This window comes from Brassica napus, chromosome C1 (assembly GCF_020379485.1).
Source record: "Brassica napus cultivar Da-Ae chromosome C1, Da-Ae, whole genome shotgun sequence".
Lineage (NCBI taxonomy): Eukaryota > Viridiplantae > Streptophyta > Magnoliopsida > Brassicales > Brassicaceae > Brassica > Brassica napus.
Window position 1 is genome coordinate 13,469,283 of NC_063444.1, and position 17,915 is coordinate 13,487,197.

Sequence of the window (17,915 nt, forward strand, 5' to 3'; positions counted from 1 at the left end):
ATCTGAACCGTTCGTTGAGGAAGAGAAAGTGTATATAAAGGGGATCACCCCTCACTTGTAAATTGGACTCAGGTTGGACTAAATGGAATACAGCATTGAAAAGTAACCATATCTCGGACTCTTTGTCTACAAACCAAAACATATTCTTTGATGACATCATATCAACTTCAAGATGTTCATCGTTTTCTTACGTAAGTGTGCTAGTGTTGTCAATTGAAAGAGATCAAGGTCATGTGTATGCACACTCTATTTTTTACTCTAAAATAGAGTTTAGAGTAAAAATGTTATAATAATATTATATTTTTCATTCTATAATAGAGTAAAAAATGGGTTTAGTCTATTAGACCCTAAAAATAGGGCGAACAAGATGGTCTAAATAATTATACTGCTTTTCATTTTCTCTTATCTAAACGTCTTGTAATTTGAACAGTTATCAAGTAGACCTCTCATTATATTTGGCATTTGGCATTAGCTTCATTTTTTTCATCAAGTAGACCTCTCATTATTATTAATGTTATAATCAAATTTATTATAATATATAGTTTTTACCTAAAAGCAAGTTAGGTCCAACTCTGTGTTTCTGTTTTAACAGTATTGATCTTTGTTACATTTGAACCGGTGACGACATATATGAACCAATTACATTTTGAAGGCATCAACCATGTCTTTTTGACAACACCATCGCAGAAACTGCGCTTTGCTGACCGAATACTTGATTTTCTTTTGTTATTACTCTGGTAGTTTTGCTGGGCTGAGGCCTTCACTGTGTCTTCATCATTCGTACATGATAGGATTCACCTCCTCTCGACAAGGCCGGATATGAGATTTCTGGAGTCGCAGACATTTACTTTTCCTAAGATCACAAAAAATGGATTACTTAGTCAAAAAAAAGTGAAAGGATTACAGCATATAATCCTTGATTGGACTCAGGTTGGACTAAATGGAATACAGCATTGAAAAGTAACCATATCTCGGACTCTTTGTCTACAAACCAAAACATATTCTTTGATGACATCATATCAACTTCAAGATGTTCATCGTTTTCTTACGTAAGTGTGCTAGTGTTGTCAATTGAAAGAGATCAAGGTCATGTGTATGCGCACTCTATTTTTTACTCTAAAATAGAGTTTAGAGTAAAAATGTTATAATAATATTCTATTTTTCATTCTATAATAGAGTAAAAAATGGGTTTAGTCTATTAGACCCTAAAAATAGGGCGAACAAGATGGTCTAAATAATTATACTGCTTTTCATTTTCTCTTATCTAAACGTCTTGTAATTTGAACAGTTATCAAGTAGACCTCTCATTATATTTGGCATTTGGCATTAGCTTCATTTTTTTCATCAAGTAGACCTCTCATTATTATTAATGTTATAATCAAATTTATTATAATATATAGTTTTTACCTAAAAGCAAGTTAGGTCCAACTCTGTGTTTCTGTTTTAACAGTATTGATCTTTGTTACATTTGAACCGGTGACGACATATATGAACCAATTACATTTTGAAGGCATCAACCATGTCTTTTTGACAACACCATCGCAGAAACTGCGCTTTGCTGACCGAATACTTGATTTTCTTTTGTTATTACTCTGGTAGTTTTGCTGGGCTGAGGCCTTCACTGTGTCTTCATCATTCGTACATGATAGGATTCACCTCCTCTCGACAAGGCCGGATATGAGATTTCTGGAGTCGCAGACATTTACTTTTCCTAAGATCACAAAAAATGGATTACTTAGTCAAAAAAAAGTGAAAGGATTACAGCATATAATCCTTGATTGGACTCAGGTTGGACTAAATGGAATACAGCATTGAAAAGTAACCATATCTCGGACTCTTTGTCTACAAACCAAAACATATTCTTTGATGACATCATATCAACTTCAAGATGTTCATCGTTTTCTTACGTAAGTGTGCTAGTGTTGTCAATTGAAAGAGATCAAGGTCATGTGTATGCGCACTCTATTTTTTACTCTAAAATAGAGTTTAGAGTAAAAATGTTATAATAATATTCTATTTTTCATTCTATAATAGAGTAAAAAATGGGTTTAGTCTATTAGACCCTAAAAATAGGGCGAACAAGATGGTCTAAATAATTATACTGCTTTTCATTTTCTCTTATCTAAACGTCTTGTAATTTGAACAGTTATCAAGTAGACCTCTCATTATATTTGGCATTTGGCATTAGCTTCATTTTTTCATCAAGTAGACCTCTCATTATTATTAATGTTATAATCAAATTTATTATAATATATAGTTTTTACCTAAAAGCAAGTTAGGTCCAACTCTGTGTTTCTGTTTTAACAGTATTGATCTTTGTTACATTTGAACCGGTGACGACATATATGAACCAATTACATTTTGAAGGCATCAACCATGTCTTTTTGACAACACCATCGCAGAAACTGCGCTTTGCTGACCGAATACTTGATTTTCTTTTGTTATTACTCTGGTAGTTTTGCTGGGCTGAGGCCTTCACTGTGTCTTCATCATTCGTACATGATAGGATTCACCTCCTCTCGACTAGGCCGGATATGAGATTTCTGGAGTCGCAGACATTTACTTTTCCTAAGATCACAAAAAATGGATTACTTAGTCAAAAAAAAAATGAAAGGATTACAGCATATAATCCTTGATTGGACTCAGGTTGGACTAAATGGAATACAGCATTGAAAAGTAACCATATCTCGGACTCTTTGTCTACAAACCAAAACATATTCTTTGATGACATCATATCAACTTCAAGATGTTCATCGTTTTCTTACGTAAGTGTGCTAGTGTTGTCAATTGAAAGAGATCAAGGTCATGTGTATGCGCACTCTATTTTTTACTCTAAAATAGAGTTTAGAGTAAAAATGTTATAATAATATTCTATTTTTCATTCTATAATAGAGTAAAAAATGGGTTTAGTCTATTAGACCCTAAAAATAGGGCGAACAAGATGGTCTAAATAATTATACTGCTTTTCATTTTTCTCTTATCTAAACGTCTTGTAATTTGAACAGTTATCAAGTAGACCTCTCATTATATTTGGCATTTGGCATTAGCTTCATTTTTTCATCATTCAAGAACAGGCAGCCATGGAAGCCAAGGGAGGTATCCAGTGGAGCTCCATCATAGTTCCTTCTGTTCAAGAGATGGTGGAGGAGAACCTCATCAGCACGGTTCCTCCGAGGTATGTACGGTCTGATCTAGACAAAGCTGAGATCGACAGTGATTTAACAACCGAGATCCCAATCATCGACATGAACCTTTTGTATTCTTCAACCTCCATGGATTCAGAGATCGACAAGCTCGACTCTGCATGCAAAGAGTGGGGATTTTTCCAGGCAAGTTTCAAAAACTCAGACATATTTTTTTTTATATATTATAACATCGTCCCGTTTAAAACGGGCAATAGTTTCGGTTACAAGGACGGTTTGAACAAAAGCTTTATGATTATCTCTCTAGCTTATAAACCATGGAATAGACTCAAGTTTCTTGGACAAGATCAAGTCAGAGATTCAAGACTTCTTCAACCTTCCCATGACAGAGAAGAAGAACCTCTGGCAACGACCAGGTGAGATAGAAGGGTTTGGACAAGCTTTTGTGGTTTCAGAGGAACAGAAACTGGACTGGGGAGACATGTTCTTCATCACCATGCAACCTGTTCATCTACGCAAGCCTCACTTGTTTCCCAAGTTAGGTCCTCCCTTCAGGTTTGCATTCATAGAAGCTTTTACCGACATCACAAGTCCTCTCTGTTTCAAAACTTGGTTATGTTTTTATCAGAGATACACTAGAGAAGTATTCAGATGAAGTGAAAAGCATAGCTAAGATCTTATTAGCGAAAATGGCAAGAGCCCTGGAGATCAAACCTGAGGAAATGGAATACTTGTTTAGTGACGACTTAGGACAGAAGCTGAGGATGAACTACTACCCTCCTTGTCCTGAACCGGACCAGGTTATTGGTCTAACTCCACATTCAGATGCTACAGGACTCACCATCCTCTTGCAGATGAATGAAGTGGAAGGTCTCCAGATCAAGAAAAATGGAAAGTGGGTTTCAGTCAAACCTCTACAAGATGCTTTCGTTGTCAATATTGGAGACATGTTAGAGGTAAGTCATATGGACGAGACAACGGTATATCATTTGTGAATAGTTTGTTAAGGGTTTTGGTTATCAATGTAGATGATAACGAATGGGACATACAAAAGCATAGAGCATCGCGGGGTTGTGAACTCAGAGAAGGAGAGGCTTTCTATGGCGACGTTTCACAATACGGGAACGGGTAAAGAGATTGGTCCGTTGAGAAGTCTCGTTGAAAGGCAAAAGGGTGCATGTTTCAGAACCGTGACCCCTGAAGAGTATTTCAAGGGCTTGGCCTCCCTTGAGCTCGATGGGAAAGCTTTCCTTGATGTTTGGAGAATCTAAAGGATAATAATGCAACACCAAATAAACTTTGTCTTCTCCGACCGTTTGTAGACGCCGGTAAACCGGAATGACATAAACGATAAAATAAAAGCGATGTTAAGGAAAATAGACGAATGTAAGAATGAATACAAGAACGATAAGAAATTGTATTCGCAAACAAACATGGAGTCGAGATATGATCTCTTTCCTTACCTCAAAATATTCGTTCCGTTAGTGAGACGAGACTGTACGAATATAGAGTCCCAGGATACAACCATGGCAGATAAATCACGTCTCACTCGTGATTGCCCTATCGAACTATAAACTCTACGAAACACTTTCGTATTTATGACTTACGCTAAGGGATTTTAGCTATTGGTTTCGATGTGAAAAAAGTTTTTCAATGAAGGAAGAGGAGAGACGAATTTAAAGAGACGGAGAAGACCCACTTCCCGCAACAGCTGCTGCACGTGGGCGAGAATCTCGCGGAGATCGAGGGAAGTTGAGTTCCGAAACTTCTTCCTCAAGACTCTCTCTTATCTCGTTTAAAACTTTCGAGAGAATAAAATGCATGACGTTTTTATTTTCTAAACAAACTACTTGTCGTTTTAAATAAAAATACATGTCGTTTTTTTCCGAATTAAATGGCAAAACGTTGAGCCTTAACTTAGTTCAAAAAGGCGGCCCTCCACCAAGACCCAAGCCGAGCCGTCCGGGCGGTGGCGCGCGCGTGGGGAGCCATTTTTTCCTGTAAGCCGTTTGAAACAAGGTAAATGTAATAGCTTATATATACAACTCATCCTCAGCCCTTGTAAGCGACGTGGGATGTTTCCCAATCCTTCATTAACTTATGCCATTATGCTTTGATTACATTGGCCCATTTCTTTTCACACTTTAATTAAACCCATTTGGTTTAAATTGATCCAACACCGTTCTTGGTGTAGTAGATGTATACTATGTTTCTCCTTTGTTAAATCTCTCTCTATGCTTCAAATCTCAAGACAATCGCGCTATTCATGTATTGTGCAAAGCTTAATATAATAAAACTAGAAAGCAACGTTTTGGCAGCACACAAGATCGTCGTTATCATAACAGTTAATCGTTGGTGCATCATTCATTCTATAATAATCTTAAGGCCACAAAAGACATTTTTTCAAAGGGAAACACTAAACACTTGCAGAAAATTCCTTGGCCTAGTGGTACCACTGATCAAATATTAAAAAATGCTAAATTTTGTAATATTAAGACCTTTTAAAGAGAAATAAACATTGGTGTATGTCTAACATTATGAACTTTATTAATCAAATTCCAGTACCTTTCTGTTAACAGATGACAGATGTAAGATTTCATTTAGCAATCAACCAATAAATGATCTCTGAACATCCCTCCATCTTTGTGGGTCGCTTCTTTGGGGATTGAACTTACCTCAAAAATGTTCATGGTAACCGATGACAAAATGTTTTTTTCTATCCGGCAGAAAAATCAGCAGATCTCTAGCAGAAATCGAGTTTCTTGAAAGTAAAAATGACCATCAAGAATTCAGTGGAGAAAGTGAAAGTGTACTTCTAACAATTTGGATCATCCAAATCCCCAAAAGTTTCGTTCCAATGATTTGAAGCTTCTTCTTGTGTCCGCATAATCCATATATGTTTTGATGCTTCTGCTTTCTCTTGCTCTTCTAGAATTTTTTGCAGTTGTCAAACCTTAAATATTATGGAACATAACAGATACTCTCATATACATAAACAGTCGAAACTCAACCAATGTTTTATTGTGTAATTTAGATATTGTGCAGAAGAACAATGTTAAATGTTTATATGTTTCCGTAAGAATAACATAACTGATGCTGAAAGTAAGAGCTGCAACAGTTAAAACCGAGTTTGATGCACCTTGACGCCTAACAGAGGCTTCAGACCACTTATCAGATGTTACCCTCTCTGCTTAAACAAGTTTTCATGGTGTGGTTGAGGCTTTATGAAGGCCAAAAACCATTTACTTAACAAAACAAAAGAACAAAAAAATACAAACTTAGAACTTTATAATATAACAAATTTAATGCTCCGACACTCGCAACAAAAAGTCAAAAAACAAAACAATCATTTGGACAATTACCAAGAACCACACTCGTAATATTTGACATTGGCAAATCCAATTTCTTTTTGGTTGGTGCTTCCACACTCGTAAGTTTATAACAGAAAAGTCAAAAAAAGAAAACAATAAAAGTCTTGTAATTTGAACAGTTATCAAAGACCTCTCATTATATTCGGCATTAGTTTCATTTTTTCATCATTCAAGAACAAGCAGCAATGGAAGCCAAGAGAGGCATCCAGTGGAGCTCCATTATAGTTCCTTCTGTTCAAGAGATGGTGGAGGAGAACCTGATCACCACGGTTCCACCGAGGTACCTACGGTTTGATCTAGACAAAGCTGAGATCGACAGTGATTTAAGAACCGAGATCCCAATCATCGACATGAACCTTTTGTGTTCTTCAACCTCCATGGATTCAGAGATTGACAAGCTCGACTTTGCATGCAAAGAGTGGGGATTTTTCCAGGCATGTCTTAAAACTCATTCTTTACAAACTTACATCAATGTTGACTTGCCTTTATATATGATTGACTCTAGCTTATAAACCATGGAATGGACTCAAGTTCCTTGGAAAAAATCAAGTCAGAGGTTCAAGATTTCTTCAACCTTCCCATGGAAGAGAAGAGGAAACTCCGGCAACGACCAGGTGAGATCGAAGGGTTTGGACAAGCTTTTGTGGTTTCAGAGGAGCAGAAACTCGACTGGGGAGACATGTTCCTCCTCACAATGCAACCTATTCATTTACGCAAGCCTCACTTGTTCCCCAAGTTACCTCCTCCCTTTAGGTTGGCATCAATGACGAATAAACGATTACCAATTCTCAGGGCCTGAAGATTTTGGAGATCATAAAAATTTACTAAGAACTTTAATAAAATATTTGTTTAAGAAAAATAATTTGAGGAACGTCGAAGTATATATTTAAAATTTGTTGGGGTCAATGTCCATATTTCACTGGCCTGTCTCCAGATCCGGTTATGCCAACTCCACAAGTCTTCTCTGTTTTAAAACTTGGTTATGTTTTTTTTTTTCAGAGATGCACTAGAGAAGTACTCATCTGAAGTGAAAAGCATAGCTAAGATCTTACTAGCGAACATGGCAAGAGCCCTGAAGATCAAACCTGATGAAATGGAGTACTTGTTTGGCGACGACTTAGGACAGAAACTGAGGATGAATTACTACCCTCCCTGTCCGGAGCCGGATAAGGTTTATGGTCTAACTCCTCATTCAGATGCTACAGGACTCACCATCCTTTTGCAGGTGAATGAAGTGGAAGGTCTCCAGATCAAGAAAAATGGCAAGTGGGTTTCAGTCAAACCTCTCCCAAATGCGTTTGTTGTGAATATTGGAGACATGTTAGAGGTAAGTCATATGGACTAGAGAGAGAGAGCAAATGGTATATTATTGTGAATGGTTTTTATTAAGGGTATTGGTTACTAATGTAGATGATAACGAATGGGGCATACAAAAGTATAGAGCATCGTGGGGTTGTGAACTCAGAGAAGGAGAGGCTTTCTGTGGCGACGTTTCATAATACGGGAACGGGTAAAGAGATTGGGCCGTTGAGAAGTCTCGTTGAAAGGCAAAAGGGTGCATGTTTCAGAACAGTGACCCCTGAAGAGTATTTCAAGGGCTTGGCCTCTCGTGAGTTAGATGGAAAAGCTTTTCTTGATGTTTGGAGAATCTAAAGGGAAAACAATGCTGCCAAATAAACTGTCTTCTCCGACCGTTCTTGTTGTAGTTTTTATACTATGTTAACCTCTCTCTTTGCTTCAAATCTCAAGCCAATCACACCAGTCCGTAACGTTTTTGCTTCTTCATGTACTGTTGCGCAAAGCTTAATCTAATAAAACTATACGGGCAACGTTTCGGCAACATACAGGAGAGTCGTTAGAACAGTTAATCGTTGGTGTATCATTCAATCTTTCACAGGGAAAACAGTAAACATTTGTAGAAAAATTTCTAGGCCTAGTGGTACCACTCTGATCATCATATATAAAAACTGCTAAACTTTGTAATATACGACTTCTATTAAAAAAAAAAAAAAGAAAAAAAGGTAAAAAATAGTATCAAATTTATTAATAAAATTCAGTACCTTTCTGCTAACAGATCAACCAAATACAACTATGGTTCAACAAATGATCTCCATCTTTTTGGGTCGCTTCTTTAGGGATTGAGGAGATAACTCAGCTCAAAATGTTCATGGTAACTGATGACAAAAGCTTGTTTATATCCTGCAGAACAATCTGCAGAAATCTAGTTTCTTGAAAGTAAAAATGACCATCAAGAATCCAGTGGAGAAAGTGAAACTGTACTTCTATCTAATAATTGGGATCATCCAAATGCCCGAAAGTCTCGTTCCAATGACTTGAAGCTTCTTCCTGCGTCCGCATAATCCATATATGTTTTGCTGCGTCTGCCTTCTCTTGCTCTTCCATAATTTTCTGCAATCGACAAACCTTATTTTGGAGCACAACAGATATTCCCATATACATAAACAGTCGAAACTCAACCTGTGATTTCGATAAGGTGCAGAAGAACAATGTTCCATGTTTATTAGTTGCAACAGGTAAAACCCTAATTTGAACCATAATTGTTATTTGAGGTTATCTAGTCTATGTGATAGGATGCTAGTGCTTTGATCCCCTTGAGTACACAAAAGTAATGAAGAAAAAAAAAAACTGTCAGATCAAAGAAAGTACAAACCTCGGCTTCCGAAGCACTTTTTGTCTTTAAGGAAAGACAATCAAAGAGAGCAGAGAACTTCTTAGTACAATCATCAAGTTTTCCAACCCGGTAGTACTGCTGCATCTGGTAATATGGTGCTGCACAAGAGATAAATAGTCTGAGTTAATCCTCAGGTCAATAGAGGCAAGACAGCATTATAGATAAAGTGAATGCAAAAAGGACCCTCGCTCGCACCGATGGAGAAAACAGAGACACAGGTACAAAACATACAGATACATCTAAAGACCAAATACAAAAGGGTTTCCTAAAAGGTGAAACCTTTATCGGATTTTATCAAGAAACAAGAATTTGGATGATGCAAAGCGATACAGCTTAGCTAAAAACATTTCAAGACTATTCCTTTTGAAAAACAAAAAAGAAACTCAACCTTGTTCTGTCTCATCGCCATTGCTGGTTATGTTGGAGCATCTAGATATCCCTTCAACAAAACATACAAATACATCTTTCAAAATACGAAAATTCCCCATCTTTTGAGTAAAAAAAACTAAACCATTTCTACACCTTGAGCAATGTTTTTGTAGTGTATTAAACAAACACGAAAACTCCAAAACCAGTTGTTGACAGAGCAAAGAGAAGACTGTTTCTAACGAATGGTTCAAATAACAATCAAGTTCAAATTTTGAAGAAAACCGAAGATGTAGAATCAGAGAATGCGATCAGACAAGGGAGTGAAACAAGACATACAGTAGCAGAACCACAGAGCGTCGAAGTATTTAGTGCAGGACACGCGCCGCCGCACAGCTGAATATTCCTCCATCTCCGTGCTCATCGTGTCTACTCCGAGTAGGTGCGGGAAAGAAGAAATGGATCTGGAAACGGGTCAGGTGGTTGGTATCCGGGTTTCGGATTCAGAGGTTTTTAATCCGCTTTTACATTGGTATGTAAAGCCCAATAAGAAAAGCCCACAAGAAGAAGATGATACACTCACTGTGTGCGACATTACAATTCCCAGGATGATGATGTGTATCATCATCATCATGACATGTGAAAATGGAGCGCTGACAAGCCCAGCCCGTGGGACCGTGGGTCTGAATGAAAGGACCGGTGACCACTCGTGTGTGGGAGGGGAGTCTGGGAGGTAACTTGAGCTTAGTCAACGAGATTATACTAAAAAGAGATATGTCACTATCTTAATATTTATTGTAGGCCAAAAAAGCATTATAGCATGGCTCAAACGTTACGTTATCTCTTTCTCTTTACAGCCTTTTTTTCTTCCTTATTTTAATATCCCAAATCAAAAAACTAATACAATTTAAGTAAATAGAAAACGATTAGTTGACTAAACAAAAGGGAAAATACCAAACCATTTGTTTGGTCCTTATCCAATTTAGAATTTCCGAATACGATATATTCTTTCTGTTTTATTTTAAATGATGTTTTATTTTTTTTTAGTTTAAATTATTTTTACAATTTTCTTTGCACAATTTGAAATTATTTACTATTTTGATCATTTATATTTTGTTCCATATATTTATTTATTTAATTAGCTTTAGTCAATAAAAAGAAACAGAAAAAGTTAACAATTTATTAATTGATATGAAAAAAATTAAACACTAATAATAGATTGAATCACTATTACTGCTTAACCTTTTACTCCTTCTGTTTTTTTAATATAAGTCGTTTTAGAATTATACACATAAATTAAAAAATCAATAAATTTTTATATTTTTTAAACAAAAACATCATTAATTATTTAACTAACCACAAATCAACCAATAATAAAATATAAGGTATATTATCATTGGTCGTATGACATTAAGTGTTAATAAATTTTACATAGAAAACCGAAAACGTCATATAATTTGGAACAATTTTTTTTTTCTAAAACGACTTATATTAAAAACGGAGGGAGTAATTAATTATTTAAATTAAGTCATGATTTTTATATATATTCCATTTACACTATTTAAATCTACAGTTACATTATTTTATTTCTCGCCCTTTTCTTTTTTATTGATTATAATTTTTTTTTATTTGTTTATATTTCTCTTTGCAAAAACCCTAATTTCACATTTCTCCCCCAACTTAAACCACCCCCCACCCCCCCCCCCCCATTGAAAAAAAAAAATTAGATCTTTCATCTTTGCTTATAATTCTCGATGTTTTAGATAGAATCATTCTGAAATTAGGATTGATTTTTTCCGTGGAGGCTCTGTGTGTTTTTTTTTTTTTTTGTCTCTTTCCCCTAAAAACTTGATCTTTCGTTTTAGCTCTTTATCTCTGAATCTCGAGCTTGTAGTAGAACCAAGCTTGAATCTTTCGTGATCACAAAGATTCGGAAGGGGATCTTCAGATTTGGGCTCTACTCATTTTGTCGGAGTCACTCATCTTTATGTCCAGATGGAGGAGAGAGAAGGAACCAACAATAACACCACCAGCTTGAACCACCAAGCTGCTGCTGCTTACCCGATGGACCCACCACGACCCGATAACCCTAACCCGTTCTCGGCCCCACCCACCACTTCTTCTGTTGGGAATGCGGCTCCTCCGTTCAGCTTAACAATGCCGACGGAGACAGCTTCCTCCGAGAAGCAGAAGAAGAAGAGAGGGAGGCCGAGAAAGTATAATCCCGACGGGACTCTCGCAGTGACTCTTTCCCCGATGCCAATCTCCTCCTCTGTTCCGTTGACGTCGGGGTTACCTCCTAGGAAGCGAGGAAGAGGGCGTGGCAGGTCTAGTCAATGGCTTAAGAAGCCTGAGATGTTCCAATTCGACAGAAGTCCTGGTATTATTATGTCTCTCCTACTTTCGATGTTGTGTCTGTTCAGAACTAGAAATGTAGCAGTTTTGTTAGTTATGTGACTCACATGGATCTATTTTGGAATAAGAAGTGAACTGTTGAGTCACAAGTGAGAAAAGGCTAAGACTTTAGCTTAATGTCTTTGTTGGTTGTGTCAGCTTTGGTTTTGACTTGTCTGGAATCAGTTGAAACCAGTTTTGCAGGTGTAGGAACTGCGGCAGATTTTGTCGGCGCTAACTTTACACCTCATATGCTCACAGTTAACGCAGGAGAGGTATGATGATCATAGTCTTAGGCACTGGGGATCACACATTCGAATATCTTATCTATGATCAATCAGTGAACACTGCTGCTTGACAAATGGATTTGTGCAGGATGTGACGATGAAGATAATGACATTCTCTCAACAAGGATCTCGTGCTATCTGCATCCTTTCAGCAAACGGTCTCATCTCCAATGTTACGCTGCGTCAAACTACTACATCCGGGGGTACTCTAACTTACGAGGTCTAACTTCTCTCTTCTTTTGTCTATACGGTTTTGCTTCAAATGTTTTATTTGGGGGTTGTGTTTTTATTGTGATCATCAGGGTCGTTTTGAGATACTCTCTTTGACGGGTTTGTTTATGCAAACTGACTCTGGAGGGACTCGAAGTAGAGCTGGTGGTATGAGTGTTTGTCTTGCAGGACCAGATGGTCGTGTCTTTGGTGGAGGACTCGCTGGTCTCTTTCTTGCTGCTGGTCCTGTCCAGGTTGATTCTAAATTTTCAAGATCTTGTTCTTGTCTTGGACCTTTAGAGGATCTTACGTGTTTGGCATTGTCTTATATTACACAGGTTATGGTAGCGACTTTTGTAGCGGCTCAGGAGCAGTCACACCTACAGTTAGCAAAAGAAAGACGGCAAAGATTCGGAGCTCAACCACCACCTTCTATCTCCTTTAACATCACAGCAGAAGAAAGAAAAGCGAGATTCGAGAGGCTTAACAACAACTCTGTTACCGTACCTGCACCAACTCCTTCGTATCCACATGATAACACAGGGAACGCGGTTCACAGTTACTACACAAACTCGGTTAACCACGTCAAGGATCCTTTCTCTTCCATCCAAGGAGGAGGAGGTGGTGGAGGAGGAGGAGAAGATGAGGGGGAAGAGGATGAAGGAGATGGCGATGAGTTAGAAGGTGAGGATGAAGAATTTGGAGAATCTGACAACTGAGATTCCGAGCTGATGATCATTTGCTGTGTTTATTTTCATGGGATTTGTTATGGGAGTGATGGGTTTTCAGGTTTTGGTTGATGGGTTTATTAACACATACTGGTTAGAAGATGCTATCATTAGGTTTCTCTCCTCTTGTGATTGTTGTAGTAGCCATATCAGAAAACAAACTTACTGTTGCAGAACATTCTCATTCAAGAAAGTTCTCTCTTTCCTTTTTCAAATTTAAATGTTTCAAATATTATATATATATGGCTTTTATCTCTAGATGGCTTTTAAACATCTAAAGTGAACAGGGGACCGTGAAATGCAACATAGGAGCATCTTGGTCAGAAGGTTCATCATCTAGTGGAGCTGCATGGATCCTTAGAGACAGTAATGGCTCAGTGATGCTACATAGTCGTAGACAATATTCTGGCATTGGGTCTAATAGAGAAGCGGAACTCTGGGCTATACTATGGGCAGTAGAGGGTATGAGAAGCACTAACCAACAGAACATTACTTTTGAGGCGGATTTCGAACAAGCGAGAGAGGTATTCCTCAATCCTAATAGATTTCCGTCACTAAGAAGCCTCTCCTCTACAATTCTAGCCATGTTGAGTGACTTGGAATCGTGGCGTTTTGCACACGTAAACACTTCAAGGAACTTCCCTGCAACTAGGATCGCTGCTAGTGTGACGAGAGATAATCGAACACAGTCCTACGTTGCTAGAGGAGGTCCTTACTGGCTCTCCCAAACGCTCAACGAAGAGAAGCGACTTGGTTAATACTTAATAGCTTTCTCATTTTTATTCCTTTATGGCCATCTGTTACGGTACCTACTGGTATCAGGCCTTTCTTTTTCTAAACTTAATGCCTTTTCTTTCAGTTCTTGTGTTCTAGTTGGGATGTTGATCACTGTTATCACATTCTCTCAATACAATGAAATTTTCAGTGTTAAAAAAAAAAAAAAACATCTAAAGTGAAAAAGAATACATAAACATAACTGTGAAATTTTTATTACAGAACTACTTGCATAAAACCACAAATTTCAATTCTAATGAAAAGCTATTAATCACCAAAACTGAAAGCCACTCTAAACACTTGACCAAAACGTACAGAGCTGGTTTATGAAAATAAAATCTGATCATAAATTCATAATGAAGAAATAATTATGCTGCGTAATCATTCAGTATGGCACCATAATAGTTAGACCAAAAACGTACAGAGCTGGAGAGTCTTTTCTTAATAATCTGGTTGTATCCAAAAGTATGGTTAATCCCATGTCTACTATGGAATAAATTTGGTATGGTTATTATATAAATATTTGTCATGATTTTGGATTTTCAAGCAAGAGGAAAAGGAATTACTAGTTGAAATAAAATCCGAGAAATTCAACGTACAAGTAACAAGACGACTAAAACCAAATGTTACGAGGACAGGTTCGACCTTTGTCAACTACAACCACACCTCAAAGTTTCTTACAACCCAACCACAGTTCAAAACTCCTCATCACAGATTCAATCAACTCGGAGCGGTTTTTACTTAAACATCAATCAGTTCGACTTCAAACGACAGCCAAGCGTTAGGAGGAATCTGGCCACCAGCACCGCGAGAACCGTACCTGTGAATCACATCCCATCAAAAGTTTAGAAACAAAACAATCACAATCAAGAAAACAAGCTGACTAGGACCAAGATGATTTATACCCCATTGATGGAGGAATTGTAAGCTTTCTTTTCTCACCAACACGCATTCCTGTGGAATTCAAATAAAAAAACTTGCAATTAAAAAACAACAAGATGTACATATTGAACAAAGTGATGAGAATCAGAGTAAGAAATTTAGATGTTACCATTAACGCCTACATCCCATCCCTTGATGACTTCTCCACGACCTGCATGTTCCAACAAGCGCATAAGTATCTAGTATCATTCACAAGATTAACCAATTTCTTTTGCATCTAATCAAAAATACCAACCTAGCTTGAACTTAAAAGGTGCTTTTCCGATGTTGGAATCGAAGATCTTCCCATTCTTCTGAAGCTTTCCAATATAACGGACACTGACCTGCACTCAGAAACAATATAATGAGAGCTCGGAATAGCTAACACAACACATTGATGCAATCTAATAAACTGCATCCAAACAAAGCCGACAAAGACCATTTGGTAGAGTTCACCACTACTTAAGGCTCTGGTTGGTCTTATTAGACATTGGTGTGGATTCTTTCAAAAACCCACATTTTATTACACTACCACCTTGTCGAAAATCTACGTGGCATATATGCAGTAACCATATATGCACACTATATCAGTATACCTGCTTTCCAGGAGTAGCTTGCTTGCCGTTGGGTTTGCCCAATTTTAACTCCTCAACAACGAGCCCATTTGGGTATGTCTGTTCTTGAGAAGCCTTGGAGTTCTCGACTGTAGCTTTCTCACTTGTGTTCTTCTGCTTATTTTTCTTCTCAGCAGATTTATCTGGGGTCTTAGAGCTTTGACTCCTGTAAAAGCACATAAAATTGCTAGATGAGAAAAGGTCTGGAAGAACCTTTGTACAAAGCCATCTCTTCTTTGTGGCACAATGCTTGTAATAATAATCACTCAAATTTGTACTATATATTTCACAAATTTGTATTATCCAAAAGATTCCTTATATCAAGAAATAAGAGTTCTCACATGGCATTGTTTTTGGTTTCGTTTTGAGCTTTCTGGCTTGAAGAAGTTTGGGTGGTTTCCTTCTTCTTCAGCACACTGCACGTCTCAACTTTCTCATTTGAGGTACTTTCGCCTTTCTTCTTCTCCTTCTGATTTTTCTTCTTTTTATTCTTGTTTTCACTGGAAAAAAAAAAAGATAGAAACAATTTCATATTCCTCGACATATGATATTGTCACTGTACTCAGCGTCAGATAAAGATCAAAGAGAGGGGGTACCTTTCTTGTCCACCATCTTGCTCAGAAGCCTTGGCCTTCCGTTTCTTGTTGCTACCTTGTTCGTCAACATCTGAGTTCATCTTCTCACCAGACTTATTATTCTCTTTGGGAATGGGAAAACCATCTTCATCTTCGCTCTCCAGATCTGAAGCATGGGCACTCTCTTTGACACCAATCTGTTTATTTGCGTTCTTATCTTTGGCAGCTTGACTCTTCTTCTTGGATCGTTTAGTCTTTTTATCTTCGGCAGGCTTCTCTTCATCCTCTTCTATCTCCTCAATCACAACTAGAAAAAATACAATTCACTTTGCTTTAACATTACAAAGGAAAGATAACAAAACCATGCAGCACATGTACATATTATAACCACAAATGTACACAGAAGCCACACTAGCACATAAATTCACGTTTCAAACATCTTATAACACATCTTTATGAGAGGGTCAAGGCGAAAAGCAACCACACAAAGCTAAAACCAAAAAAAAAATACTAAAATTCTATTGGAAATGGATTAAGCTCTGTGGTAAAACAAAAGGTACCTCCGCTGTTTGGGACAGAAGACTGGCGATACATTTCGAGATTGCGATCAAGAAAGTCCTCAAATTTATCCATCTGATCCTCATCCATGTCATCTTCATCCTCTTCACTATCATAGTCAGAAGACTCTTCAGACCCCATTTCAGCAATCTCCATACCATCTCTAATAATAATGTCGTAATGAAAACTTTAAAGACTAGAGGAACAAAAAGAAAACAAGAAAGCATCAGCTAATAACACAAGTAAAGGATACGAATCATCTTCGTCCTGCTCATACTCCTCATCGTCATCATATTCCTCCAAGAATCCAGAAAGGTGGATGCTTCTGTCACCAGTCACCGAGAACTCAACGGTCTCGTCATCGTCCTCAAACTCAAGATTCAGAGGGCAACACTCGGTTTTGTTAGGCAGCAGTGAGCACAAGTAAATGGGTGTGTTTCCTGCTACGGAACACTGGATCACACTCTTCTCTTTGCCCAAACCCGAGCCTAGAGTTGCCTGAACGGCAGCAAAAGCAACACAACATACAAACATCAACACTCGCAGCTCCCGAATTAGTCTCAACGAGCTATACAAGATTGTATACCTGAGTGAGGTGAAGCTTCCCTTGTTCGTTTTTGGGATGGAAAGCTTGAGGCTTTCCAGGTTTCACTTCTAGTCCTGCAAAAGTAAACACAAATCAGAACTAAGAATCCTTGTTCAGGGAAACGGCGAGAAACTTACCCCAGAAACCCATTTTCTTCAAGACGGCGATAAAACTCCCTTGGATTGAAACGGCAACTAGTTTTGAAGAAGGTTTAAAACCCTAGTATGGGGGTTTTGCAGACGCTTTATAAGATGAGCGGTTGTCGAGGTTTTTCGGTTACGAGAAATTTTTAACTGAACCGTTCCTGATCATTTGGGCTTTACTGAGTTTTAGCGAGGCCCAAAATAGGTCTTAGATTTGAAATCGGAGACCAATTCTCTCAGATATCAATTTTTTTTTTTAGTTTTTGTCGTAAAAATAGCATTAAAAACAATTATCAAATTTCTTTTTTTTAAAAAAAAAATTTAATATTTATTTTTATTTTGTTTTAATTTGAAACCATATCCCCAGAACCCCACCCTTTAAGTCTAAATCTTAAGTCTAAATTAGTTAATTATAGGGTAAAAATGTATTTTTATTCTTTAATAAAACTTATTTTGATCATTTTCTTCTTTGAGGTCTATTTTTGTGACAAAATTTTTTAAAAAAATATCCTAGAGAAGTTCTCTAAATTTATCTTAGTCTGGTTTTAGTATA

The 17,915-nt window shown here is 37.4% G+C and overlaps 6 protein-coding genes across 9 annotated transcripts; 4 read left to right on the top strand and 2 right to left on the bottom strand.

Moving 5' to 3' along the window:
- The first annotated feature begins 2,983 nt into the window (after positions 1 to 2,983).
- Positions 2,984 to 4,520, top strand: LOC106375266 (protein SRG1-like). Its single transcript, XM_048744185.1, has 4 exons — positions 2,984 to 3,329; positions 3,451 to 3,698; positions 3,772 to 4,099; positions 4,172 to 4,520. Exons 1-4 carry the CDS (start codon positions 3,081 to 3,083, stop codon positions 4,412 to 4,414), a joined length of 1,068 nt encoding a protein of 355 aa, XP_048600142.1. The 5' UTR covers positions 2,984 to 3,080; the 3' UTR covers positions 4,415 to 4,520.
- A 2,141-nt stretch (positions 4,521 to 6,661) lies between these two features.
- LOC106397852 (protein SRG1) lies at positions 6,662 to 8,356 on the top strand. The gene is made up of 4 exons (XM_013838472.3): positions 6,662 to 6,948; positions 7,020 to 7,267; positions 7,514 to 7,841; positions 7,925 to 8,356. The coding sequence occupies exons 1-4, from the start codon at positions 6,700 to 6,702 to the stop codon at positions 8,165 to 8,167; spliced, it is 1,068 nt and encodes a 355-aa protein (XP_013693926.2). The 5' UTR covers positions 6,662 to 6,699; the 3' UTR covers positions 8,168 to 8,356.
- A 180-nt stretch (positions 8,357 to 8,536) lies between these two features.
- LOC106399521 (uncharacterized protein C227.17c) lies at positions 8,537 to 10,144 on the bottom strand. Of its 4 annotated transcripts, none has more exons than XM_048744187.1 (4): positions 9,912 to 10,144; positions 9,595 to 9,645; positions 9,186 to 9,304; positions 8,537 to 8,992 (listed from the first exon to the last, which is right to left on the bottom strand). In XM_048744187.1, exons 1-4 carry the CDS (start codon positions 9,994 to 9,996, stop codon positions 8,801 to 8,803), a joined length of 447 nt encoding a protein of 148 aa, XP_048600144.1. In that variant the 5' UTR covers positions 9,997 to 10,144; the 3' UTR covers positions 8,537 to 8,800. The 4 variants fall into 4 exon arrangements, with proteins under 4 accessions (XP_048600144.1, XP_013695451.2, XP_048600145.1 ...); XM_013839997.3 differs by having other exon boundaries at positions 8,537 to 8,923; positions 9,912 to 10,078; XM_048744188.1 differs by lacking the exon at positions 9,595 to 9,645 and having other exon boundaries at positions 9,912 to 10,143.
- A 1,132-nt stretch (positions 10,145 to 11,276) lies between these two features.
- LOC106439698 (AT-hook motif nuclear-localized protein 3) lies at positions 11,277 to 13,406 on the top strand. The gene is made up of 5 exons (XM_013881200.3): positions 11,277 to 11,952; positions 12,153 to 12,241; positions 12,342 to 12,473; positions 12,556 to 12,717; positions 12,802 to 13,406. The coding sequence occupies exons 1-5, from the start codon at positions 11,568 to 11,570 to the stop codon at positions 13,180 to 13,182; spliced, it is 1,149 nt and encodes a 382-aa protein (XP_013736654.2). The 5' UTR covers positions 11,277 to 11,567; the 3' UTR covers positions 13,183 to 13,406.
- Positions 13,241 to 13,949, top strand: LOC106442377. Its single transcript, XM_013884069.2, has 2 exons — positions 13,241 to 13,252; positions 13,479 to 13,949. Exons 1-2 carry the CDS (start codon positions 13,241 to 13,243, stop codon positions 13,947 to 13,949), a joined length of 483 nt encoding a protein of 160 aa, XP_013739523.2.
- Positions 13,950 to 14,512: 563 nt separating this feature from the next.
- On the bottom strand, positions 14,513 to 17,483 carry LOC106439699 (peptidyl-prolyl cis-trans isomerase FKBP53-like). The gene is made up of 11 exons (XM_048744186.1): positions 17,357 to 17,483; positions 17,220 to 17,293; positions 16,887 to 17,131; positions 16,636 to 16,796; positions 16,097 to 16,382; positions 15,842 to 16,000; positions 15,483 to 15,666; positions 15,143 to 15,230; positions 15,017 to 15,058; positions 14,871 to 14,919; positions 14,513 to 14,785 (listed from the first exon to the last, which is right to left on the bottom strand). Exons 1-11 carry the CDS (start codon positions 17,367 to 17,369, stop codon positions 14,707 to 14,709), a joined length of 1,380 nt encoding a protein of 459 aa, XP_048600143.1. The 5' UTR covers positions 17,370 to 17,483; the 3' UTR covers positions 14,513 to 14,706.
- Positions 17,484 to 17,915: the final 432 nt, after the last annotated feature.

What these genes read in the sequence shown, in the direction of transcription:
- LOC106375266 (XM_048744185.1), top strand. Translation starts at nt 3,081, where the DNA reads ATGGAAGCCAAGGGAGGTATCCAGTGGAGCTCCATCATAGTTCCTTCT. An exon ending in AAGAGTGGGGATTTTTCCAG is followed by an intron (nt 3,330 to 3,450) that starts GCAAGTTTCAAA and finishes TTATCTCTCTAG; the next exon opens with CTTATAAACCATGGAATAGA. An exon ending in AAGTTAGGTCCTCCCTTCAG is followed by an intron (nt 3,699 to 3,771) that starts GTTTGCATTCAT and finishes TGTTTTTATCAG; the next exon opens with AGATACACTAGAGAAGTATT.
- LOC106397852 (XM_013838472.3), top strand. Translation starts at nt 6,700, where the DNA reads ATGGAAGCCAAGAGAGGCATCCAGTGGAGCTCCATTATAGTTCCTTCT. An exon ending in AAGAGTGGGGATTTTTCCAG is followed by an intron (nt 6,949 to 7,019) that starts GCATGTCTTAAA and finishes GATTGACTCTAG; the next exon opens with CTTATAAACCATGGAATGGA. An exon ending in AAGTTACCTCCTCCCTTTAG is followed by an intron (nt 7,268 to 7,513) that starts GTTGGCATCAAT and finishes TTTTTTTTTCAG; the next exon opens with AGATGCACTAGAGAAGTACT.
- LOC106399521 (XM_048744187.1), bottom strand. Translation starts at nt 9,996, where the DNA reads ATGAGCACGGAGATGGAGGAATATTCAGCTGTGCGGCGGCGCGTGTCC. An exon ending in CGCTCTGTGGTTCTGCTACT is followed by an intron (nt 9,646 to 9,911) that starts GTATGTCTTGTT and finishes GTTTTGTTGAAG; the next exon opens with GGATATCTAGATGCTCCAAC. An exon ending in TGGCGATGAGACAGAACAAG is followed by an intron (nt 9,305 to 9,594) that starts GTTGAGTTTCTT and finishes TCTCTTGTGCAG; the next exon opens with CACCATATTACCAGATGCAG.
- LOC106439698 (XM_013881200.3), top strand. Translation starts at nt 11,568, where the DNA reads ATGGAGGAGAGAGAAGGAACCAACAATAACACCACCAGCTTGAACCAC. An exon ending in CCAATTCGACAGAAGTCCTG is followed by an intron (nt 11,953 to 12,152) that starts GTATTATTATGT and finishes GTCTGGAATCAG; the next exon opens with TTGAAACCAGTTTTGCAGGT. An exon ending in TTGCTGCTGGTCCTGTCCAG is followed by an intron (nt 12,718 to 12,801) that starts GTTGATTCTAAA and finishes TATATTACACAG; the next exon opens with GTTATGGTAGCGACTTTTGT.
- LOC106439699 (XM_048744186.1), bottom strand. An exon ending in GAAACCAAAAACAATGCCAT is followed by an intron (nt 15,667 to 15,841) that starts GTGAGAACTCTT and finishes GTGCTTTTACAG; the next exon opens with GAGTCAAAGCTCTAAGACCC. An exon ending in ACCTTTTAAGTTCAAGCTAG is followed by an intron (nt 15,059 to 15,142) that starts GTTGGTATTTTT and finishes TGGAACATGCAG; the next exon opens with GTCGTGGAGAAGTCATCAAG.